Genomic DNA, 25848 nt, shown 5'->3' with positions numbered 1-25848 from the left:
AAAGTTGCAATCTTTATCGTCGTTGTTCTATACTAAATCCTTTCAACAAAAATATGGCAATATCGCGAAATTATCAAGTATGACACATAGAATAGATCTGCTATCCCCGTTTAAATAAAAAAAATTCATTTCAGTAGGCCTTTAAAGCTTTAGCAGTTAGCTTTTTGTGTCATCATGCTGTGTGTGTGTGTGTGTGTGTATGTGTGTGTGTAGCATGCTTAGCAATTCATGCAACTCCTGGATATGTGTAACAAGAATATGAAAATATAATTGTATCTCCCAGAGAGTGCATCATTTTTAAAGGAATAAAACCATATGAGTACAATCTTTAGTACGTAAACACTGGTACACAGCTGTGATAAAAATTGGCTGGTCTCTGGAGCTTTTAGTCGATCGCCGATCAGTTAAAAAAGGCAAATATCGGCCATGATCGGATATCTCTGTGTAAAAGTCCTATTTAAATGTAAACTGCTCATTGTGTTTGTGATTTCAATTCCTCGTGTCAAAGTGCTTCATTCTCTGCACTTACTTCAGTGGTGACTGACAGCACTATGACCCAGGGCAGCAGCACCACAGCAGACACCAGGTTGTCCAGAGCAAACAGGCGCTTGGATCCTCCAAGTTCCACTGAGAGCTTCCTGGAGGCTGTGTGGAAACCCACCTTCAGGCACAGAGACACCACCAGCAGCACAACACCACCCTGATGAGAAGAATTGATGAGTTTACAAAAGTAACTAAGCTTGTTTCAATAACGCCAAACTTACTTTGTGATCTGCGACCCCTAAAAATGCGATGCCGGTGTAGAGGAAGTGAGTTAGCGCACTGTCGTGATGCCCCTCGGCTGATGACAGGAGTCAAGGCTCACACATAACCATAATAGAGTCATCACTGATCATCAAGTCGTGAAGGATACGATGCTCTGCCATCTTGGCCATGAGATCATCATTATCGAAGAGGAGTAGGCAGATCACTGCGATGATGAAGAGAGCTGCGCCTCTGGTCTGGAAGACAAATTAATTTGTCATTAATGTTTTCAAGTTATGTTAGCAGCAAATATGAACCATGAAGACATTTCCAGCATAGTGCATCATGCACATCAAATACATCATAATAATAACTAGAGGTGGGAATCTTTGGCCACCTCATGATTCGATAACGATTCAGGAGCTACGATTTGATTAAAAATAGATTATTGATGCATCTTTAATTTATGTGTATTGATGCAGTTTTACATTTCTTTTCGTTTCACTAAATAAGCGTTTATCACTTGCAACTTAAAAAAACCCAATTAATTTGGAATAAAAAACAGTTAAATTAATTCCCACATTCATAAATTAATGAAAATGGTGTGCAAAACTGGAACTTAAGTGCCCAATAGTAAAGGAGCTAGTCGGATCTCTCGGTGAGGTGGTCTGCATTACCGTACTTTATTTACAATAAATAATAAATTATCGATTGCTGACGTTTACTAATCGATTCTATAATCGCCCTTGTCCAAATTGTGATGCATCTAAACATTTATTATTTCCCCACCTCTAATAATAACTGCATTTATTACTGATAAAGTCAATAGTCATTCATTCATTCATCATTTATCATTCATTTTATTAGATATGCTCCTGAAGAAGTGAACATTTGTGTTTTGTAGGAATAAGTAACCATATGAAAATTTCAAATCACGTTTATCGTGACCAAAATTTTTATTATTATCGCTGCAATGTTCTATGTGCTCAAAAAGTACTTTATCAAAACTCGGATACTCTGATGATGATTATATATTTTTTCTTTATGGCATGATGCAAAGTTTGACTGTTTGATGTGTTTAATTATTGATACCATGTGACACGCATAAGGTATAAAGAAGGCATTTGATGTGGATGCAATGGACAGAACTACAGGAATGATATTGTAATGAGAGAAGACCAGAGAGACCACTGGTATGTACAATAATTACCATTGTTGGTGCTAAGATACAGTTGGATGTAAATACTATATAGATAGTTATTTACTAAGCATTGAATGGTTACTGCTCATAGTGTTTGATGCTATCCCTTTTTAGTTTATCAACCTATCCTGAAAAGCTCATGTAATAGATGTGGTGTAAAATAAAGAACAAAATCTACTGGAGTTGAGCTGATAAAGCGTCCTCTACAATCTTCTCAGTCTTTTCAAGTGCGGGCGAAGAAAAGTCCCAAAGAACTTGATACCCACTATTTTGCCTATTTGTATTTCTTATGCTTCACCTACAGTGTTTTGGTCTGTTATGTGTTTTAGTCTGTTATCTGTTTTAATGGCTAAGTTTGTATTGTTTTAAATTATACTTTGTACTATAGCACTTTAAGATTTAGTTTAAATGAAAAGTACGTAATAAATCAAATCTATTGTTTATTATTTTTGCCAGGCGTTATGGCATCCTACTCTATTCAGCGGTCCTTCAACGCACCGTAAAACCACCTCTGTCTCTTTTCTTCTGAGTATAGAATGATGACTATGTCTGAGAGAGAACAGCTTGTAAGTTCAAAGTGCACAATTGAATATCTTAGCTCAGACAGCAATGTGTTTATATAAGTTTAAATTGGGGTATGTCGATCCTTAATTGGGAAAGACATTAATGTCTCTTGTTTTCATGTCAGCATTTGAGCTTAGCCGTTTGTTAAGACGGGAGGATATCGTCAATCAAATACATATTTATTCGTTACTAATTTATTTCCCATTGTTCTTTTAAGTTATATTTATTGTTGTGTTTGGGTCGTTGAATAAATACTAATGTTTACAAATCAATGAACAATTGTGTTTATTAATTATGATTGCAATATATACCTGTGTGATGTTGGCTCCCCTTATCACTGCAAAAATTAAAATAACACTGCTATTTGTTTGTGTTACAGCACGTTTGTGGTGGTTTGTGCTGTAAAAATTTTAGTTTGTGCCGTTACGGTTTTTTGTTTTTTTACTCTTCCTTCACTCGTGAACAAGACTCTTTAAGTTATTCTAAAATAAATTTGACTGACTAGTGACATCATCCAGCCAACATTTTTTGTCTAACTATTATAGTTTTTATGTTATTAACTTTTTATGATTCGTAACCGGCCCCCCCACCTTGTCAAAACATCACCAAAGTTGTCCCATTCGTGTGTGCAGCAAACATTTTTGATTGACCATTACAGTTTTATGTTATTAACATTTTATAGTTTTAATGTTAATAATGTGTTATTATTAATAACCAGCCCCATAACATAAAAACTGTAATAGACAACAAACATTTTCCAGCACAGACTTAGCACAAACGAATTGGACAACATTTCGGAATATTTTGACAAGGTTAGAGGGCTGGTTATGAATAATAAAACACTAATAACATAAAAACTATAATAATTAGACCAGAAATGTGCAGCACGACTGTAGCACAAATCTTTGGGACATGTTTGGTTTTATTTTGACAACGTAATGGGGCTGGCCTGGATGACGAAACCAGTCAGAACATTTATTTTAGAATAAATTCAAAACCGTAACGGCACAAACAAAAAATGTTACCGCAAAAACCTATACAAATGTAACACAAATGAATGGCAGGGCTATTTTTAATATTTGCAATGACAAGGGAGGCCAACTTCACACAGGTTTTCAATATCAATCAAAATAATCGTGACTATTATGTTTGCCGTAATCGTCCAGCCCTACACAGTCTTATGCATTATGTAAGCTAAATGTCGCCAACACTTCCCCAAAAATGGCTGTTGCAGCACAATCTGTAAATGCTGACTCTTTACCTTGGATGGTCCTCCTCCTGAGCTGGTAAAAAGGACGCAGAGGAGTGCGATCACCACCACGTCACTGTGCTCAAAAAGTAATAACGCCCTGTAAAAGAAACCCAACAGATCTTAGAGACACATTTAAAGGGGCGCTATTATGCAAAACCAACTTTTCCTACCTATTGTTGGTACCTGCTTATGTGTATTTGGGATCTGCATAAGTCCCAAATAATTTTAAACAAAATAATGGATGCATGGCGGAGATATGTATAAAAAAACCAACCTTGCCTTCCTTTATATATTTCTGCTAATGATTGGAATTTGCCCCATTAGTTGTTCTCATTGTTGTCAGCGGATTATCCATATATGGTATAAATTTACCGAAAGTGTTTTGCCCCAGTCCACCATTGAAGTCAATAAACTCCCTCTTTTTCTCTATCCTCTGGCTCGTAAATGCACATGCATCCTCCACTGTTACCATTTCCAATACAAAGTAGCTTACAGTTCTAACTTATATCTTACTTATAAATTACAACATGAATGACGGGTAGAAGACGCTATTCGTGAACCAGTAAATAAGAAAGCAGCCTTAAAACAGTCTGTAGAACAATCGATACACATTTTTGACCAAAGAACCAATATTAAATGTTATGTGGACCAAAAGTAAGTGTTTTAAATGCAGAAAAAAAAATGATAAAATGGCCCCTTTAAAGGCCTACTGAAACCCACTACTACCGACCACGTAGTCTGATAGTTTATATATCAATGATGAAATCTTAACATTGCAACACATGCCAATACGGCCGGGTTAACTTGTAAAGTGCAATTTTAAATTTCCCGCTAAACTTCCGGTTGAAAACGTCTATGTATGATGACGAATGCGCGTGACGTCAATCGTTGAAACGGAAGTATTCGGACACAGTGTATCCAATACAAAAAGCTCGGTTTCCATCGCAAAATTCCACAGTATTCTGGACATCTGTGTTGGTGAATCTTTTGCAATTTGTTTAATGAACAATGAAGACTGCAAAGAAGAAAGTTGTAGGTGGGATCGGTGTATTAGCGGCTGGCTGTAGCAACACAACCAGGAGGACTTTGACTTGGATAGCAGACGCGCTATCCGACGCTAGCCGCCGACCGCACAGATGATCGGGTGAAGTCCTTCGCCGCTCCGTCGATCGCTGGAACGCAGGTGAGCACGGGTGTTGATGAGCAGATGAGGGCTGGCTGGCTTAGGTGGATAGCTAATGTTTTTAGCATAGCTCTGTGAGGTCCCGTTGCTAAGTTAGCTTCAATGGCGTCGTTAGCAACAGCATTGTTAAGCTTCGCCAGGCTGGAAAGCATTAACCGTGTATTTATAGGTACATGGTTTAATAGAATTGTTGATTTTCTGTCTATCCTTCCAGTCAGGGGTTTATTTCTTTTGTTTCTATCTGCAGTTAAGCCCGATGCTATCACGTTAGCTCCGTAGCTAAAGTGCTTCGCCGATGTATTGTCGTGGAGATAATAGTCTCTGTGAATGTCCATTTCGCGTTCTCGACTCTCATTTTCAAGAGGATGTAGTATCCGAGGTGGTTTAAAATACAAATCCGTGATCCACAATAGAAAAAGGAGAGAGTGTGGAATCCAATGAGCCAGCTTGTAACTTGTACCTAAGTTACGGTCAGAGTGAAAAAAGATGCGTCCTGCACTGCACTCTAGTCCTTCACTCTCACGTTCCTCATCCACGAATCTTTCATCCTGGCTCAAATTAATGGGGTAATCGTCGCTTTCTCGGTCCGAATCGCTCTCGCTGCTGGTGTAAACAATGGGGAAATGTGAGGAGCCTTTCAACCTGTGACGTCACGCTACTTCCGGTACAGGCAAGGCTTTTTTTATCAGCGACCAAAAGTTGCGAACTTTATCGTCAATGTTCTCTACTAAATCCTTTCAGCAAAAATATGGCAATATCGCGAAATGATCAAGTATGACATAGAATGGATCTGCTATCCCCGTTTGAATAAAAAAAATTCATTTCAGTAGGCCTTTAAGGGCTTCTGAACAAGAGCATGGACAATCAATAAATAAGATAACACATTTTCTCTAAAGCCTGGTTTATATGTATGAAGACATGTAACATTTACCTCAGTGGTCCACAGAGAGTCAGACCAAAAAAGCCCAGCAGGGATATGATGCAGCTGAAAACAGCATGCTTTAGTAACTTTATCCACTGGAAAGACAAAACATTTCAAAGAAATAAGTTAACCATCATGGCACGACATGTGGAAAAAAGGAAGGCGTAATCTAACACAAATGAAAAAGCCAACCTACCTGTCTTTTTGAGATTACTTTTCCAGAAGAAAAGGGTTTTTGAAAGAAAAGTAGAACAACAGCAGACCTAGGAATAATAGCAGATACATTTCAACACACAGTCATTGTTTGTCTTTAGTCATTGACTGAAGAGTAAATGAACATTCTAACAGACACTTCCAGTATGATTGACAACATGCAAGAATGTTGCCTCCAAACCAAAACTAGATTCTAATCTCGAAGACTGGACCATTTCCAAGGGACAATGGATAGTTTTGGACTGTGAGGCAGCGAAGAAGAAGAGACATCATGTCTCAAGTACACTATAAACATTAAGTGTCCATCCATCCATCCATTTTCCTCCGCTTATCCGAGGTCGGGTCGCCGGGGCAGCAGCCTAAGCAGGGAAGCCCAGACTTCCCTCTCCCCAGCCACTTCGCCCAGCTCCTCCCGGGGGATCCCGAGGCGTTCCCAGGCCAGCCGGGAGACATAGTCTTCCCAACGTGTCCTGGGTCTTCCCCGTGGCCTCCTACCGGTCGGACGTGCCCTAAACACCTTCCTAAGGAGGCGTTCGGGTGGCATCCTGACCAGATGCCCGAACCACCTCATCTGGTTCTTCTCGATGTGGAGAGGAGCAGCGGCTTTACTTTGAGCTCCCCCCGGATGACAGAAATTCTCACCCTATCTCAAAGGGAGAGTCCCGCCACCCGGCGTGATCTTGTCCTTTCGGTCATAACCCAAAGCTCATGACCATAGGTGAGGATGGGAACGTAGATCGACCGGTAAATTGAGAGCTTTGCCTTCCGCCTCGGCTCCTTCTTCACCACAACGGATTGATACAACGGCCGCACCGATCCGCCTGTCGATCTCACGATCCACTCTTCTCTCACTCGTGAACAAGACTCCGAGGTACTTGAACTCCTCCACATGGGGCAAGATCTCTTCTCCAACCCGGAGATGGCACTCCACCCTTTTCCGGGTGAGAACCATGGACTCGGACTTGGAGGTGCTGATTCTCATCCCAGTCGCTTCACACTCGGCTGCGAACCGATCCAGTGAGAGCTGAAGATCCTGGCCAGATGAAGCCATCAGGACCACATCCTGTGCAATATGCAAGACCCAATCCTGCAGCCACCAAACCGGATCCCCCAACACCCTGACTGCACCTAGAAATTCTGTCCATAAAAGTTATGAACAGAATCGGTGACAAAGGGCAGCCTTGGCGGAGTCCAACCCTCACTGGAAACAGCTCCAACTTACTGCCGGCAATGCGGACCAAGATTTAGTCTGACTTAGATTGGTCAGATTTAGTTTTAGACTTAGATTGGTCAGATCTAGTTTTAGACTTAGATTGGTCACATGTAGTCTTAGACTTAGATTGGTCAGATGTAGATTTAAACTTAGATTGGTCAGATCCGGTCTCCGATTTAAATTGGTTAGATCTAGTCTTAAAATAGAATTGGTCAGACTTAGTCTCCGACTTATATTTGTCAGCTTTAGTCTCAGACTTATATTGGTCAGATTTAGTCTTAGATTAGTCAGATTTAGTCTATGCCTTAGATTGGTCAGAGCTAGTCTTAGATTGGTCAGATGTAGTTTTAGACTTAGATTGGTCAGATCTAGTCTATTACTTAAATTGGTCAGATCTAGTCTTGGACTTAGACTGGTTAGATTTAGCCTTAGAATTTGATTATCAGATCTAGTCTATGACTTAGATTGGTCAGATGTAGATTTAGACTTAGATTGGTCAGATCTGGTCTCCGACTTAGATTGATTAGATCTAGTCTTACAATTAGATTGGTCAGATTTAGTCTTAGATTGGTCAGATTTAGTCTATTACTTAGATTGGTCAGATCTAGTCTTAGACTTAGATTGGTCAGATCGAGGCTATGACTTATATCGGTCATATCTAGTCTATGAGTTGGATTGGTCAGGTCTAGTCTTAGACTTAGATTGGTCAGATGTAGATTTAGACTGAGATTGGTCAGCTCTGGTCTATGACATAGATTGCTTAACTCTAGTCTTAGACTTAGATTGATCAGATCTAGTCTTAGATTTAGATTGATCAGATCTAGTCTTAGATTGGTCAGATTTAGTCTATGACTTAGATTGGTCAGATCTAGTCTTAGACTTAAATTGGTCAGATGTAGTTTTATACTTAGATTGGTTAGATCTGGTCTATGACTTAGATTGGTTAGATCTAGTCTTAAGACTTAGATTGGTTAGATCTAGTCTTAAGACTAAGATTGGTTAGATCTAGTCTTAAGACTGAGATTGTTATATCTAGTCTTGAGACTGAGATTGGTTAGATCTAGTCTTGAGACTAAGATTGGTTAGATCTAGTCTTGAGACTTAGATTGGTCAGATCTAGTCTGTGACTTAGATTGGTCAGAGCTAGTCTTAGATTGGTCAGATGTAGTTTTAGACTTAGATTGGTCAGATCTAGTCTATTACTTAAATTGGTCAGATCTAGTCTTGGACTTAGACTGGTTAGATTTAGCCTTAGAATTTGATTATCAGATCTAGTCTATGACTTAGATTGGTCAGATGTAGATTTAGACTTAGATTGGTCAGATCTGGTCTCCGACTTAGATTGATTAGATCTAGTCTTACAATTAGATTGGTCAGATTTAGTCTTAGATTGGTCAGATTTAATCTATGACTTAGATTGGTCAGATTTAGTCTATGACTTAGATTGGTCAGATCTAGTCTTAGACTTAGATTGGTCAGATCGAGGCTATGACTTATATCGGTCATATCTAGTCTATGAATTGGATTGGTCAGGTCTAGTCTTAGACTTAGATTGGTCAGATGTAGATTTAGACTGAGATTGGTCAGCTCTGGTCTATGACATAGATTGCTTAGCTCTAGTCTTAGACTTAGATTGATCAGATCTAGTCTTAGATTTAGATTGATCAGATCTAGTCTTAGATTGGTCAGATTTAGTCTATGACTTAGATTGGTCAGATCTAGTCTTAGACTTAGATTGGTCAGATGTAGTTTTATACTTAGATTGGTCAGATCTGGTCTATGACTTAGATTGGTTAGATCTAGTCTTAAGACTAAGATTGGTTAGATCTAGTCTTAAGACTGAGATTGTTATATCTAGTCTTGAGACTGAGATTGGTTAGATCTAGTCTTGAGACTAAGATTGGTTAGATCTAGTCTTGAGACTTAGATTGGTCAGATCTAGTCTGTGACTTAGATTGGTCAGATCTAGTCTGTGACTTAGATTGGTCAGATCTAGTCTGTGACTTAGATTGGTCAGATCTAGTCTGTGACTTAGATTGGTCAGATCTAGTCAATGACACTGATCCTACAGGGAGCGGACAGCCACAATCAGACAGTCCGATACCCCATACTCTCTGAGCACTCCCCACGGTCATTTTAATTAATTGAACTTTCAACTAGTAATACTCACCCTAACTTCAATATGAAGATAAACTGTACAATGTGAACCACTTTAAGGATGTCATATGATTCAAATATTCCCAGGGCCTTGAGGATTTTGGAGACAACCAGCAAAACGATGTACCTGGTTAACCTGCAGATGAAAACAACATTCAAGTATGACCTTCAAATATAATAAAAACAAATCAGGGACTTGATTACTTCAAATCATGCCACATGATCGAATGAATAAAACAAAGTGAGTTTATAAGGACAAATACTGTACCTAGAATTAGGAACTTCAACCATTCCCAGTTTACTCCCAGAGAGAACATTGCTGCTGTATTTCTCATCCATTTTACCTTCCCAAGTACGCTTTATACCATTACTGCTATCTACAATATCAACGTGACCTGTAACTTGTTTACAGTAGATGTTTGTCGTTAAAATACTTTCATAATTGTCTTTTAGTACTATCTTGGAGGGCACATAAACCTATAAAGAAGCCTTATAGCTGTGGAGCTTAGCAACGAGCTAACACGCTAGCTAACCATCTGGCTTGACTCTAGTTGCTGTTTTTTATCCACTCTTAACACCTTGACGCTTTTTTCCAAATCGTCTATTACGTCCTACAACTGTTTAAGATAAATAAACAGCATGCCGAGCGAGTAATATGAAATTGAATAGAACAAAATCCTTTCAAAAGGACCGAGCGGAGAACACTTCCGGACAAGATAAACAATCCACGTCACTGTTTTTCTTTTTCTTAGGTTTAAAGGCGGGCAGCAACCATCACTTCAAAGACGCATACTGCCATCTACTGTCCGGGGGTGTGAACTACAGAACCTACTTTATTAATATACATTTTGACATTGATCACTTAAGTTGTAAGCTTATTAAGTTGTAAGAATAAATTGTATTTGTTTCATCATTTTAAATGCACCAGTTTTTTTTTACTAATGATGATGATACAGTAGGTGGTATGTTATTTTACTAACACTGTTCCTCTTTTTAAGAAGGGGAACCGGAGGGTGTGTTCCAACTATCGTGGGATCACACTCCTCAGCCTTCCCGGTAAGGTCTATTCAGGTGTACTGGAGAGGAGGCTATGCCGGATAGTCGAACCTCGGATCCAGGAGGAACAGTGTGGTTTTCGTCTTGGTCGTGGAACGGTAGACCAGCTCTATACTCTCAGCAGGGTCCTTGAAGGTGCATGGGAGTTTGCCCAACCAGTCTACATGTGCTTTGTGGACTTGGAGAAGGCATTCGACCGTGTCCCCCGGGAAGTCCTGTGGGGAGTGCTCAGAGAGTATGGGGTATCGGACTGTCTGATTGTGGCGGTCCGCTCCCTGTATGATCAGTGTCAGAGCTTGGTCCGGCAGTAAGTCGGACCCGTTTCCAGTGAAGGTTGGACTCCGCCAAGGCTGCCCTTTGTCACCGATACTGTTCATAACTTTTATGGACAGAATTTCTAGGCGCAGTCAAGGCGTTGAGGGTATCCGGATTGGTGGCTGCAGGATTAGGTCTCTGTTTTTTGCAGATGATGTGGTCCTGATGGCTTTATCTGGCCAGGATCTTCAGCTCTCACTGGATCGGTTCGCAGCCGAATGTGAAGCGACTGGGATGAGAATCAGCACCTCCAAGTCCAAGTCCATGGTTCTCGCCCGGAAAAGGGTGGAGTGCCATCTCCAAGTTGGGGAGGAGATCTTGCCCCAAGTGGAGGAGTTCTAGGAGTCTTGCTCACGAGTGGGGGAGGAGTGGATCGTGAGATCGACAGGCGGACCGGTGCTGCGTCTTCAGTAATGCGGACGCTGTATCAATCCGTTGTGGTGGAGAAAAGCTCTCAATTTACCGGTCGATCTATGTTCCCATCCTCACCTATGGTCATGAGCTTTGGGTTATGACCGAAAGGACAAGATCACGGGTACAAGCGGCCGAAATGAGTTTCCTCCGCCGGGTGGCGGGTCTCTCCCTTAGAGATAGGGTGAGAAGCTCTGTCATCAGGGAGGAGCTCAGAGTAAAGCCGCTGCTCCTCCACATCGAGAGAAGCCAGATGAGGTGGTTCGGGCATCTGCTCAGGATGCCACCCGAAAGCCTCCCTAGGGAGGTGTTTGGGGCACGTCCGACCGGCAGGAGGCCAAGGGGAAGACTATGTCTCCCGGCTAAAATGTAGTTGCACTTTTGTTTTCACTACAGACTAATTCACAACTGCCCTGTTGAGTTTGTCTTAGAAGACGTTTTGCCTCTCAAGTCGGATTCATCAGTTCCTGCTCATAGACTTAGATTGGTCAGATCTAGTCTTAGACTTAGATTGATCATCTCTAGACTTAGACTTAGATTGATCCGAGCTAGTCTTAGATTGGTCAGATTTAGTCTATGATTTAGATTGGTCAGATCTAGTCATATACTTAGATTGGTCAGATTTAGTCTATGATTTAGATTGGTCAGATCTAGTCATATACTTAGATTGGTCAGATGTAGATTTAGACTTAGATTGGTTAGATCTAGTCTTAGAATTAGATTGGTCAGATTTAGTCTATGATTTAGATTGGTCAGATCTAGTCTTAGACTTAGATTGGTCAGATGAAGATTTAGACATAAATTGGTCAAATCTGGTCTCCGACTTATATTGGTCATATTTAGTCTCCGATTTATATTGGTCTTAGATTGGTCAGGTTTAGTCTATGACTTAGATTGGTCAAATCTAGTCTTAGACTGGTTAGATCTAGTCTTAGACTTAGATTAGTCAGATCGAGTCTGACTTATATCGGTCATATGTAGTCTATGACTTAGATTGGTCAGATCTAGTTTAGACTTAGATTGGTCAGATGTAGATTTAGACTTAGATTGGTTAGATCTAGTCTTAGAATTAGATTGGTCAGATTTAATCTCCGATTTATATTGGTCAGATGTAGTCTTAGATTGGTCAAATTTAGTCTATTGGTCGGATTTAGTCTTAGACTTAGATTGGTCAGATGAAGATTTAGACATAGATTGGTCAAATCTGGTCTCCGATTTATATTGGTCAGATGTAGTCTTAGATTGGTCAGGTTTAGTCTATGACTTAGATTGGTAAAATCTTGTCTTAGACTGGTTAGATCTAGTCTTAGACTTAGATTAGTCAGATCGAGTGTATGACTTATATCGGTCATATGTAGTCTATGACTTAGATTGGTCTGATCTAGTCTTAGACTTAGATTGATCATCCCTAGACTTAGACTTAGATTGATCCGAGCTAGTCTTAGATTGGTCTGATTTAGTCTATGATTTAGATTGGTCAGATCTAGTCATATACTTAGATTGGTCAGATGTAGATTTAGACTTAGATTGGTTAGACCTAGTCTTAGAATTAGATTGGTCAGATTTAGTTTCCGATTTATATTGGTCAGATGTAGTCTTAGATTGGTCAGATTTAGTCTATGATTTAGATTGGTCAGATCTAGTCTTAGACTTAGATTGGTCAGATGAAGATTTAGACATAAATTGGTCAAATCTGGTCTCCGACTTATATTGGTCATATTTAGTCTCCGATTTATATTGGTCAGATGTAGTCTTAGATTGGTCAGGTTTAGTCTATGACTTAGATTGGTCAAATCTAGTCTTAGACTGGTTAGATCTAATCTTAGACTTAGATTAGTCAGATCGAGTCTATGACTTATATCGGTCATATGTAGTCTATGACTTAGATTGGTCAGATCTAGTTTTAGACTTAGATTGGTCAGATGTAGATTTACACTTAGATTGGTTAGATCTAGTCTTAGAATTAGATTGGTCAGATTTAGTCTCCGATTTATATTGGTCAGATGTAGTCTTAGATTGGTCAGATTTAGTCTATGATTTACATTGGTCGGATCTAGTCTTAGACTTAGATTGGTCAGATGAAGATTTAGACATAGATTGGTCAAATCTGGTCTCCGATTTATACTGGTCAGATGTAGTCTTAGATTGGTCAGGTTTAGTCTATGACTTAGATTGGTAAAATCTTGTCTTAGACTGGTTAGATCTAGTCTTAGACTTAGATTAGTCAGATCGAGTCTATGACTTATATCGGTCATATGTAGTCTATGACTTAGATTGGTCTGATCTAGTCTTAGACTTAGATTGGTCAGATGTAGTTTAAGACTTATATTGGTCAGATCTGGTGTATGACTTCGATTTGGTTAGATCTAGTCTTAGACTTATATTGGTCAGATCTAGTCTATGACTTAAATTGGTCAGATCTAGTCTTAGACTTAGATTAACAGATCTAGTCTATGACTTAGATCGGTCAGATCTGGTCTATGGTTAGATATAGTCTATGACTTAGATTGGTCAGGTGTGGTGTATGAGTTAGATCGGTCAGATGTAGTCTTAGACTTAGATTGGTCAGATCTAGTATCCGACTTAGATTTGTTAGATCTAGTCCTGGACTTAGATTGGTCAGCTCTAGTCTGTGATTTAGATTGGTTAGATCAGAATTATAGTTGGAAGAAGGAATGAAGTCATCGACATAAATGTTTTTATTCAGGAGACAATTTTTTTGTCAATAATATATGGACTGATGCATCATACTGTACACAATGATGACTTTGAAAAAACTATCATGTTCATTCTTTTTATGTTTGGCCTTGTGTTAAATGTAATGTGAACATTGTGTTGAAATTATGCAGCCTCTAATATTGTTTCTGTATATTAATAACAATTGCTGAATTCCATGATGTCATTTAACGACGCGGCACCCGCTCGTTTGATGTTCCTCAGTGAGGTCCACACAGTCCAAGCAGGATGTTCTCAAAATGATTTTTGGTGTCTTTCTGCAAAACATATGAGTATTTACACGCCTGCTACAATTACTTCTAGAATGATTTGATTATTGAAACGTTACCAGTATGTCCTCCTGCAGTGTTCTGTCATACATGGCTCTGTACTCTTCTAAGATCTTCTTCAAGTCGATTTCAGAGCGGCTCACCAGCACCCTGATCAGCGTATCTTCACATGTGCCGTGACGCTGATAGAACACAATGTTCATTTATTCATCATTCATATTAATAGAACCACACACACCACTAATGTTTATATGCGTTCTACGTAATGTACCTCCATAGCACGATGGAGCTTCTCAGCGAAGAATGCAGGTGTGCTCCATGCACATTTTACTTGATGGAGAAGAATCACAACATATTGTAGTTTTACATCATAAAATCACAAATATGTGACCTATATCTAAAACCGCTGCTTAATAGATGGGGCCAATCCAATCCAGTATCCGGATCAGGAATATGTGTAAATCGTAAATAAAAACAGAATACAATGATTTGCAAATCCTTTTCAACCTATATTCAATTGAATAGACTGCAAAGACCAGATACTTAACGTTCGAACTGGAAAATGTTGGGGTTTTTTTGCAAATATTAGCTCATTTGGAATTTGATGCCTGCAATATGTTTCAAAAAAGCTGGCACAAGTGGCAAGAAAGACTGAGAAAGTTGAGGAATGCTCATCAAACACTTATTTGGAACATTCCACAAGGTGAACGGGCTAATTGGGAACAGGAGATTGTCATGATTGGGTATAAAAGCAGCTTCCTTTAAATGCTCAGTCATTCCCAAACAAGGACGGGGCGAGGGTCACCACTTTGTGAACAAATGCGTGAGCAAATTGTCCAACAGTTTAAGAACAACATTTCTCAATGAGCTATTGCAAGGAATTTAGGGATTTCACCATCTATGGTCCGTAATATCATCAAAAGGTTCAGAGAATCTGGAGAAAGGCCGAAAACCAACATTGAATGCCCGTGACCTTGGATCCCTCAGGCAGTACTACATCAAAAACCGACATCAGTGTGTAAAGGATATCACCACATGGGCTCAGGAACATTTCAGAAAACCACTGTCAATAACTACAGTTTGTTGCTACATCTGTAAGTGCAAGTTAAAACTCTACTATGCAAAGAGAAAGCCATTTATCAACAACACTCAGAAACGCCGCCGGCTTCGCTGGGTCTGAGCTCATCTAAGATGGACTGTTGCAAAGTGGAAAAGTGTTCTGTGGTCTGACGAGTCCACATTTCAAATTGTTTTTGGAAACTGTGGACGTCGTGTCCTCCGGAACAAAGAGGAAAAGAACCATCTGGTTGTTCTAGGTGCAAAGTTGAAAAGCCAGCATCTGTGATGGTATGGGGGTGTATTAGTGCCCAAAACATGGGTAACTTACACATCTGTGAAGGCGCCATTAATGCTGAAAGGTACATACAGGTTTTGGAGCAACATGTTGCCATCCAAGCAACGTCATCATGGACGCCCCTGCTTATTTCAGCAAGACAATGCCAAGCCACGTGTTACAACAGCGTGGCTTCATAGTAAAAGAGTGCGGGTACTAGACTGGCCTGCCTGTAGTTTAGACCTGTCTTCCGTTGAAAATGTGTTGCGCATTATGAAGCCTAAAATACCACAATGGAGACCCCAGACTGTTGAACTACTTGCTGTACATCAAGCAAGAATGGGAAAGAATTCCACCTGAAAAGCTTCAAAAATTGGTGTCCTCTGTTCCCAAACGTTGACTGAGTGTTGTTAAAAGGAAAGGCCATGTAACACAGTGGTAAAAATGCCCCTGTGCAAACTTTTTTGCAATGTGTTGCAGCCATTAAATTCTAAGTTAATGATTATTTGCAAAAAAACTTTTCTCCGTTCGAACATTAAATTACTTGTCTTTGCAGTCTATTCAATTCAATATAAATTTAATAGGATTTGCAAATCATTGTAGTCTGTTTTTATTTACGAATTACACAACGTGCCAACTTCACTGGTTTTGGGTTTTGTAGTCCGATTCCAACCTGCAGAGGTTTCTGATAACATGCACCATGCCTGTGTTTTAATGTTTGCTGAAATGATTTCATTAATCCAAGGGTGCTTCCATGCTCAGGTAGCTGGCTGCAAACTTTGGAACGGATTCCCAGAACTATAGATTGTCTAAATCAATAAGACGCGCCTCAGTTCCGTAAATCCATTCCACAGTTTACAATCAGCGAGCAGGCGAACGAATTTATGAGTAGCGTTGTAGCTAACCAGCTTTTCATCAACAAATGTTTGCCGTATGGAAATACTAAACTTAAGTTGCTAAATTCTTGTTTAATCAGGACACACCTGTGCCTGGTTGCCAATCAGGTTCCTTCTTATGCCTGACCCTTTCCTTTGAACAGGGCTGGATCATCATTGTGTGCATGATTACCTTTTTACTTTGCACGTCGCCTGCTTTCTCTGCATCTTGGGGTCACTTGTCAAAAAATGTCCATTTTAAAAATGTGGCTAATCTTGTCATTAGGTGTTCTATTTTCTTTGTTTATGTCTGTTCTGTGTTTGTTTCCACTTGTGGCTTTAAAAGAAAATTTGCGTTAACTCGTTAGTATCTGTGTAACTTTGGCAGCCCAGTTTTCAACTGTTGTTTTCCCTCCAAATTCAGCGAGAAAAAAAACCAAGGTGTGTTGATGCTCACCAATGTCAATGAGACAATCTTCAATGTCTCCTCTCAGCTCGACGTTCAGGGCTTTAGGTAACGTCATGTCACTGACACATGCGTACCTTTGGAATGCTAAATAAATACACAGGAAACAATCAATCAATCAATGTTTACTTATATAGCCCTAAATCACGGGTGTCTCAAAGGGCTGCACAAGCCACAACGACATCCTCGGCTCAGATCCCACATCAGGGCAAGGAAAAACTCAACCCAATGGGATGACAATGAGAAACCTTGGAGGGACACTGCACATTATTATTGTGTTATGCGTCAGTTCCATGGCATGTTCCACCTGTTCCTCGAGATGGGTGTGGTTTTACCTGCCCTGGGCTGCTGAGTCAAACAACAAGAGACACTGACTGTGTTTTCAGTCACTCACGTACTTTTAGAGAGTTGTGGTCCGCTGCGTGTGGTCAGAATGTCGATGAAAGCAGAGACCTCGACCCCTTTTGTGTTCTCACCAGCTTCAAAAAGACTCTGCAGGAGCACAACATAAAAGTCATAATTGTGTGAATGCTCCAAAGCGTTCACACATATGGTTTTCTATAGGGATGTCCGATAATGGCTTTTTTGCCGATATTCCGATATTGTCCAACTCTTAATTACCGATTCCGATATCAACCGATACATACAGTCGTGGAATTAACACATTATTATGCCTAATTTTGTTGTGATGCCCCGCTGGATGCATTAAACAATGTAACTTTACCATGAATTGATTAACGTGGACCCCGACTTATCAAGTTGAAAAACTTATTCGGGTGTTACATTTAGTGGTCAATTGTACGGAATATGTACTGTACTGTGCAATCTACTAATACAAGTTTCAATCAATCAATCAAAAACAAGGTTTTCCAAAATAAGAGAACAACTTCAACTCCAGTTATGGAATAAAGTGCCAACATGGCACTGCCATATTTATTATTGAAGTCACAAAGTGCTTTTTTTTTTTTAACATGCCTCAAAACAGCAGCTTGGAATTTGGGACATGCTCTCCCTGAGATAATCCTAATACCCACTACAACTATGGGAAATACTATACTTTGACTTTCACAAAATGCATTATTTTTTTATTATTTTAAACATGCCTCAATAAACAGCTACAAGAACAATGAAGGCACACAGCTTCAGTCCAGAGTACACTAGAGCATACTTGCCAACCTTGAGACCTCCGAATTCGGGAGATGGGGGCGGGGGGGTTGGTGGTAGCGGGGGGTGTATATTGTAGCGTCCTGGAAGAGTTAGTGCTGCAAGAGGTTCTGGGTATTTGTTTTGTTGTGTTTATGTTGTGTAACAGTGCGGATGTTCTCCCGAAATGTGCTTGTCATTCTTGTTTGGTGTGGGTTCACAGTGTGGCGCATATTTGTAACAGTGTTAAAAGTTGTTTATACGGCCCACCCTCAGTGTGACCTGTATGGCTGTTGATCAAGTATGCCTTGCATTCACTTATGTGTGTGTAGAATCCGCATATATTATGTGACTTGGCCGGCCCGCTGTTTGAATGGAGGAAAAGGGGACGTGACGACAGGTTGTAGAGGACGCTAAAGGCATTGCCTTTAAGGCAGGCCCCCAATATTGTTGTCCGGGTGGAAATCGGGAGAATGGTTGCCCCGGGAGATTTTCGGGAGGGGCACTGAAATTCGGGAGTCTCCCGGGAAAATCGGGAGGTTGATACCGATAATTTCCGATATTACATTTTAAAGCATTTATCGGCCGATAATATCGGCAGGCCGATATTATCGGACATCTCAAGTTTTCTACACCAAAATTCATCTATTTATTATTCAACTTTTTCTTCTCTAGATTTTGGCGCGCTCTATGTTCCACGTTTTTCATCTGATTTCTGTCAGTTTAAATAGTATTGAGCACCCTTGGTATTTTCTTCAATTAGAGTCAATATTCAGAGAACACATTTCATTCTACACAAATTACCTCTGCATCCTCGTGGGCTTTATCCATGTCCACTTTTGTGTTTTCATCTTTGTCTGCTCTCAACATGGCCAGAAGAGCGGTGGTAAAATCACCTTTGGTTTCGTCCTTGATAACGTCCTCCAGGTCTTTATTGTAGTCTGAGAGAACATATCAATAGTGTGAAGTCAAGCATGACTGCAGTCTTTGAGGAAAGAGAGATACAACTCTCTACACACCAAAGAAAATGTCACATAGAGACTAGTAAACTGTCATTTCGATGTCCCGCCCTTTATTGTTTGACCAATAAGAAAGTCTGTGAGTGTGTCACATCCAGGTTGCCAGTTACGCACCACCCTCTGTGTCTGGCTATTGCCACTGGTAAAGTTACTAAACATGTAAGACTTTAGTAAATCTAAAAGGCGTTGCTACGATACTCAACTTATTCATGACAAAGCCAGGAATAAAACAAGTATTTGTATTGGGGATGCCTTTGAAAGCTGGAGATGATTGAAGGCGGAGAAGATTTTATCATCTGACGCCAAACTGGCTATGTTCCTCCTTGATAGGTAAGTACGGCATTGTTGTTTTCTTATTACTTGTAATAAATGGAAATGGACATTTTGTATGTAAACTATATTGTCCAATACAGTCTATGATCTTGTCTAACAAAGCTATCGTATTTTTCGGACTATAAGTCACAGTTTTTTTCATAGTTTGGCCGGGAGTGCGACTTATACTCAGGAGCGACTTATGTGTGAAATTATTAACCCATTACCGTAAAATATCAAATAATATTATTTAGCTCATTCACGTAAGAGACTAGACGTATAAGATTTCATGGGATTTAGCGATTAGGAGTGACAGATTGTTTGGTAAACGTATAGCATGTTCTATATGTTATAGTTATTTAAATGACTCTTACCATAATATGTTACGTTAACATACCAGGCACGTTCTCAGTTGGTTATTTATGCCTCATATAACGTACACTTATTCAGCCTGTTGTTCACTATTCTTTATTTATTTTAAATTGCCTTTCAAATGTCTATTCTTGGTGTTGGGTTTTAGTTAAGTTAAAGTTAAAGTACCAATGATTGTCACACACACACTAGGTGTGGTGAAATTTGTCCTCTGCATTTGACCCATCCCCTTGATCACCCCCTGGGAGGTGAGGGGAGCAGTGGGCAGCAGCGTAGCCGCGCCCGGGAATCATTTTTGGTGATTTAACCCCCAATTCCAACCCTTGATGCTGAGTGCCAAGCAGGGAGGTAATGGGTCCCATTTTTATAGTCTTTGGTATGACCCGGCCGGGGTTTGAACTCACAACCTACCGATCTTTTATCTAATACATTTCCCCAAAAAATGCGACTTATACTCCAGTGCGACTTATATATGTTTTTTACCTTCTTTATTATGCATTTTCGGCCGGTGCGACTTATACTCTGAAAAATACGGTAGTATGTTCGTGCAACGAATGCTTAGTGTGATGGTGCTTTGCTCCTTGTGTAATGCTTCGCATGCTAGCCCGGTCAATGACACATCGACATATAGACTAACGGGGGAAATATCAATCAAAGTTTACTTATATAGCCCTTAATCATAAGTGTCTCAAAGGGCTGCACTAGCCACAACGACATCCTCGGCTCAGATCCCGTTAGCGTGTATGTCGATGTGTATTCAAACTGACAGGGCTAAATATATTTCCGACAAATAGAACCTATGTGGATATGGCTAGTGTCGGTGCCTATTTCGTTCTCAATATGCTGATACGCTGAGGAAATGGGTTCCAACATTAGCACGGCTGTCATCATGGCAATGTGAAATGTATGGAGATAGCCAAATCACATGATAAAATAATTCCTCATTCCAGTAGCCTGTCTTTAGTTTTTGACGTACATTAGGCTGCAAAGCATGCTCTACTTATTTTCACCTGTATAACCATTGCTAGCGTTGGTTGTAGTTGGTTTTAGTCTTTGTTTTCTGATAGCACTGACAATAACCATATGATTACCATTTGTTGTGATATTGTACGCAGGCATGACATACTTCTACCTGAAAATAGCCTAATTTCTGTGTTAAAATGTGTTGGTTAGAGATTTGTTCTTGACAAAACGCTTGTCTTTTCAGCTATTACGGTCCCAGTACCTCAACCCCTAGTAAGAGGCAGTGGAAGTTTGAAGTTCCTTGTAGTAGCCCAGTCGATCGAGCTGGATTCGGCTGCGTATCTGGCAACCTCCGTCAGGGAGAGAGGGAGGGGACTACAGAATTTTGACCGTGATTGTAGTACCATTTCCGGCCACATTATTACATATGGCTCCTTTAAGTGTTTTTAAATGTCCAACCTGCTTTAAAGGCCTTCTTAAGATCCCGAATCTGTTCATTTGACCTCGTTGCCAGAACTTCCACTAGGACATCTTCATCCGTGCCTAGTCTCTGTTGCAATAAAGTGAAATATGATATATTTGTATTTGAAGGTAAACATATGATCACATGGTAATATCAATGATGCTCTTGTTTACCAAAAAAATAAAAATAATTCTGGCCCATTTTGAAAGTACATAAATATAAGGGTATTTTTGCTGGACACAAAAGAAACAAAGAGGCTGATAAAATTACTAATAATAGGAGGCTGGTAAAATACTGCTAAATACCTTTGTTGCTTTTCTGAGCAAAAATGCATCAAAGTGTGCTGGAGTCATCAACAAGGCCAAAGACATGTCCTCCAAATCTGACCTGAGAGCAGACTTCAGAGCTCGACTCAGTGACTGCAACACATCCAAGTGTTGACTTTAGAGTCAATCAAGACCACACAATCAAGGCACACAGAAGCAGCACGGTATTAATAGTATTGATAACGAGGGAATAAGGTTTTCCCGATACCAATAATTTGGTACCGGTACCAGAATGTATATCGATACTTTTCGTATAAAAGGCAACTACAAAAAATTTTCATATTGGCTTTATTTGAACAGAAACTCTTACAATACAACAAACATATGTTTCCTATTGCACTAAAGAACAATTTTAGAAGGTTAAAATATAAGTTAAAGGGCATTAAACATATTGGACTTTTCTTGTTGCACTCAAAGAACCATTTACAATTTTCCATATTACATATAGTCTGCCATAATCAAGGATTAGGTTAGAATAAAATACAAAGCTTTATTAACATTATATTAAATGCTTCATGATCTATGGTTACCACTCCTGGTATGTGCTTTAAGAAAAATACAATTATTAGTACCGTATTTTTCCGACTATAAGTCGCAGTTTTTTTTCATAGTTTGGCCGGGGGTGTGACTTATACTCAGGAGCGACTTATGTGTGAAATTATTAACACATTACCGTAAAATATCAAATAATATTATTTAGCTCATTCACGTAAGAGACTAGACGTATAAGATTTCATGGGATTTAGCGATTAGGAGTGACAGATTGTTTGGTAAACGTATAGCATGTTCTATATGTTATAGTTATTTTGAATTACTCTTACCATAATATGTTACGTTAACATACCAGGCACGTTCTCAGTTGGTTATTTATGCGTCGTATAACGTACACTTATTCAGCCTGTTGTTCACTATTCTTTATTTATTTAAAATTGCCTTTCAAATGTCTATTCTTGGTGTTGGGTTTTATCAAATACATTTCCCCCAAAAATGCGACTTATACTCCGAAAAATACGGTAAGTACTAAAAACAAAAACTATGGATTAATGTACACAGACAAGCCATGTAGCAGGTAAAACACACATCTGTTAAAGATAAAACACAAATTGTAGTAATTTGTTACAAAATTCAGTCCTTCCACTTGCATTAGTTGACTGCTAATTGGGCGGTTTTAACTCTGCTAATATTAGGCATCAATCCAAGCTGCTGTGTGCGCGTCTACGTACAGTATCTACATGTGCACAGCAGCGGAGCTGGTAAACTCATAATTCAATTAAGATGAAAAGTTAGCAGCAAAATTCTTCAATGATCTTGAATTTGTTTCTCGTAAAAAGCACATGTATTGGTGTGATACTGGTTCTGTGTTTACTTGCCACAGATTGGTACCAACTTCTGTAGCATAATCCCACCCTTATGTTAGACCTATGTGTCTTTTTACATCACATCCATCCTTCATTATCCATGATTAAGCTTGTCGTTTCTGGTTAATTCATGCTTTTTGAGAAATATTTAACTGTGTGATGTCCTAAAGGCTGAGTAACAATATTTTCGTCATTCAAACTTTCCAATCAAACACTGACTGACAGGACAAGTCAGTGTATTAAGTTAAGTTAAAGTTAAAGTACCACTGATAGTGGTGAAATTACCCTCTGCATTTGACCCATCCCCTTGTTCCACCCCCTGGGAGGTAAGGGGAGCAGTGAGCAGCAGCGGTGGCCACGCTCAGGAATCATTTTGGTGATTTAACCCCCAATTCCAACCCTTGATGCTGAATGCCAAGCAGGGAGGTAATTGGTCCCATTTTTATAGTCTTTGGTATGACTCAGCCGGGGTTTGAATTCACAACCTACTGATCTCAGGGCGGACACTCAATCTACTCTTCTAATTTGGGGCCCTCCTGACTAAATTGCGACCCTAAGCAGTATTTTAATTGCAGCCCCACCTTCCAAAATGTTTTTTCATGTGAAACAATTTCTATGCTTTTTAAATCAAACTCGAATTTCATTTGATGGACGTTTTTAACTAAAATGAATTCTGGATGAATACCGTATTTTGTGGACCATAGGGCGCACCTACTCAGTGGCCTAGTGGTTAGAGTGTCCGCCCTGAGATCGGTAGGTTGTGAGTTCAAACCTCGGCCGAGTCATACCAAAGACTATAAAAATGGGACCCATTACCTCCCTGCTTGGCACTCGGCATCAAGGGTTGGAATTGGGGGTTAAATCACCAAAAATGTTTCCCGGGCGTGGCCACTGCTGCGGCTCACTGCTCCCCTCACCTCCTAGGGTGTAAACAAGGGGATGGGTCAAATGCAGAGGACGAATTTCACCACACTTAGTGTGTGTGTGACAATCATTGGTACTATAACTTTAACCGGATTATAAGGTGCACTGCCGATTAATGGTCTATTTTTTATCTTTTTTTATATATAAGGGGCACCGGATTATAGGGCGCATCAAAACAGTCATTTATTTATTTTTCTAAATGTAAAACACTTCCTTGTGGTCTACATAACATGTGATGGTGGTTCTTTGGTCAAAATGTTGCATAGATTATGTTTTACAGATCATCTTCAAGCCGCTTTCTGACAGTCTCTTCAGGATGCGCCGTTTTGTGGGCGGTCTTATTTACGTGGCTCACCTTCGACAGCGTCTTCTCTCCGTCATCTTTGTTGTAGCGGTGTAGCGCGCAAGGACGGGAGTGGAAGAAGTGTCAAAAGATGGAGCTAACTGTTTTAATGACATTCAGACTTTACTTAAATCAATAACGGAGCAGCATCTCCTCATCCGGAAACAAAAAAAATGGAAATGTCCCGCGAAAAACCGTCCGACCGGAACTCTCTAATAGCTAAAGTTCCTTGGGTGAATAATGTAAACTTACTACACCGGTATGTTTTAGTGCTTTCATGGCGAGTTTACTGACAAATATAAGTAAGAACTCTACACTACTTTGTATTAGAAATGGCAACATGGGAGGATGAATGTCCCATAACAAGAAGATAGACAAAAAGAAGGAGCTTATCGACTACGCCATCGGCACGGACTACAAAGCCAGATGCGCGCAATTTTCCAGGATTTATGCAGATCTCAAATACAGATCAGCAGGTACCAGAAGGTAAGAAAAGTTGCTTTTGCATAATATTGCAAAACAAAACGCCAGATAATACAGTATCTCTTAACTTATACACACACCATAATAATAATGTTGAAGCACATCAAGCGGTGCGGCTTCATAGCTTACCAAAGTCGTGCTAAAACATTTTGATAGATTTTTGAGCGCCGTGTGTAATGTTCTATATTTTCAATGGAACATTTAAATGTTGATGTTGTTTACTTTAATCATATTGCCATCATATTGCAGTCTACACGTATCTCTTATGTTTGACTGCCATCTACTGGTCACACTTATCATTACACCATGTACCCAATAAAATTGCTTCGAGGTCAGTAAGCAAAACCAGAATTATTCTGTACATTAGGCGCACCAGGTTATAAAGTGCACTGTCGAGTTTTGAGGGGAAAAAATGATTTTAAGTGCGCCTTATAGTCCGGAAAATAGGGTAAATACTTTTTTGTGCAAAGTAACAATTTTATGTCAATAAAAAACATACATTTGAAAACTTTTCAGACTGCCTTATAAGACCAACACTAACACTGCGCAACACAATGTCAGAGTTTTAGTAATTGCCATTATATTATCAGTGATGGAGCAGAAACTGGCTTGGAATATGTTTGTGGTGAAATTCCATATGCAACGTCTTGTCATTCATTAAATGACAGTGAAAGTGAATGTTGAAACTGTCGACAAGTGTACTGTAGATAAAGACTCACCTCTCCAGTGGAAGCCTCATAGACAGCTTTTATCTTCTGTCTCTGCTCATTGTTTCTTTTGACCAGGACTGAAATGATCACATCCTCGTCTACCCCTAAAGTGTCAGAAAATTAAAATCTTTGAAGAAAACAACTTTTCTATCTATTCAAACTTTATTAATGACAACTCAACATCTAGGAAATCAACAATGAGCTCAAAGGCATCATGCAATAATGAATCCCTATATCAGTGATTCCCAACCACAACATTTCCCTTTAATCATATAATTTCTTATTATATATATTAAATCTATTGTTAAAGGAATATTTTCTAACTTAACCCAATGAAATGCATTGAGAGTCCCTCTCTTTGGACTTTGTTCTGCTTGAGGAACCATTGATTGATTGTTTGAAACTTTATTAGTAGATTGCACAGTACAGTACATATTCCGTACAATTGACCACTAAATGGTAACACCCGTTACCAAGTTTTTCAACTTGTTTAAGTCGGGCTCCACGTTAATCAATTCATGG

At 39.6% G+C, this 25848-nt stretch overlaps 2 protein-coding genes across 2 annotated transcripts in view; both read right to left on the bottom strand.

The window, feature by feature from the left end:
• slc30a5 (solute carrier family 30 member 5) overlaps window positions 1-10207 on the bottom strand; it is a 29017-nt gene extending 18810 nt beyond the window's left edge. The window contains exons 1-8 of the mRNA XM_062031583.1: window positions 9718-10207; window positions 9463-9585; window positions 6063-6129; window positions 5876-5961; window positions 3771-3858; window positions 914-1001; window positions 765-841; window positions 530-700 (exon numbers count right to left, since the gene is read on the bottom strand). Coding sequence (XP_061887567.1) covers window positions 530-700; window positions 765-841; window positions 914-1001; window positions 3771-3858; window positions 5876-5961; window positions 6063-6129; window positions 9463-9585; window positions 9718-9788 — 771 coding nt within the window. The 5' untranslated portion in view covers window positions 9789-10207. The remainder of the gene's footprint in view (window positions 1-529; window positions 701-764; window positions 842-913; window positions 1002-3770; window positions 3859-5875; window positions 5962-6062; window positions 6130-9462; window positions 9586-9717) is intronic.
• A 3706-nt stretch (window positions 10208-13913) lies between these two features.
• LOC133638706 (annexin A1-like) overlaps window positions 13914-25848 on the bottom strand; it is a 15294-nt gene continuing 3359 nt past the window's right edge. The window contains exons 4-12 of the mRNA XM_062031576.1: window positions 25336-25430; window positions 21488-21601; window positions 21179-21269; window positions 18858-18994; window positions 17309-17402; window positions 16902-16997; window positions 14508-14566; window positions 14296-14418; window positions 13914-14224 (exon numbers count right to left, since the gene is read on the bottom strand). Of these exons, the coding sequence (XP_061887560.1) occupies window positions 14168-14224; window positions 14296-14418; window positions 14508-14566; window positions 16902-16997; window positions 17309-17402; window positions 18858-18994; window positions 21179-21269; window positions 21488-21601; window positions 25336-25430 (866 nt within the window). The 3' untranslated portion in view covers window positions 13914-14167. The remainder of the gene's footprint in view (window positions 14225-14295; window positions 14419-14507; window positions 14567-16901; window positions 16998-17308; window positions 17403-18857; window positions 18995-21178; window positions 21270-21487; window positions 21602-25335; window positions 25431-25848) is intronic.

The sequence above is a fragment of the Entelurus aequoreus genome, linkage group LG21 (genome assembly GCF_033978785.1).
Source record: "Entelurus aequoreus isolate RoL-2023_Sb linkage group LG21, RoL_Eaeq_v1.1, whole genome shotgun sequence".
Taxonomy (NCBI): Eukaryota; Metazoa; Chordata; class Actinopteri; order Syngnathiformes; family Syngnathidae; genus Entelurus; species Entelurus aequoreus.
Note: the sequence above shows the minus strand (reverse complement) of the source record. Positions and strands in the feature narration are given on the sequence as shown.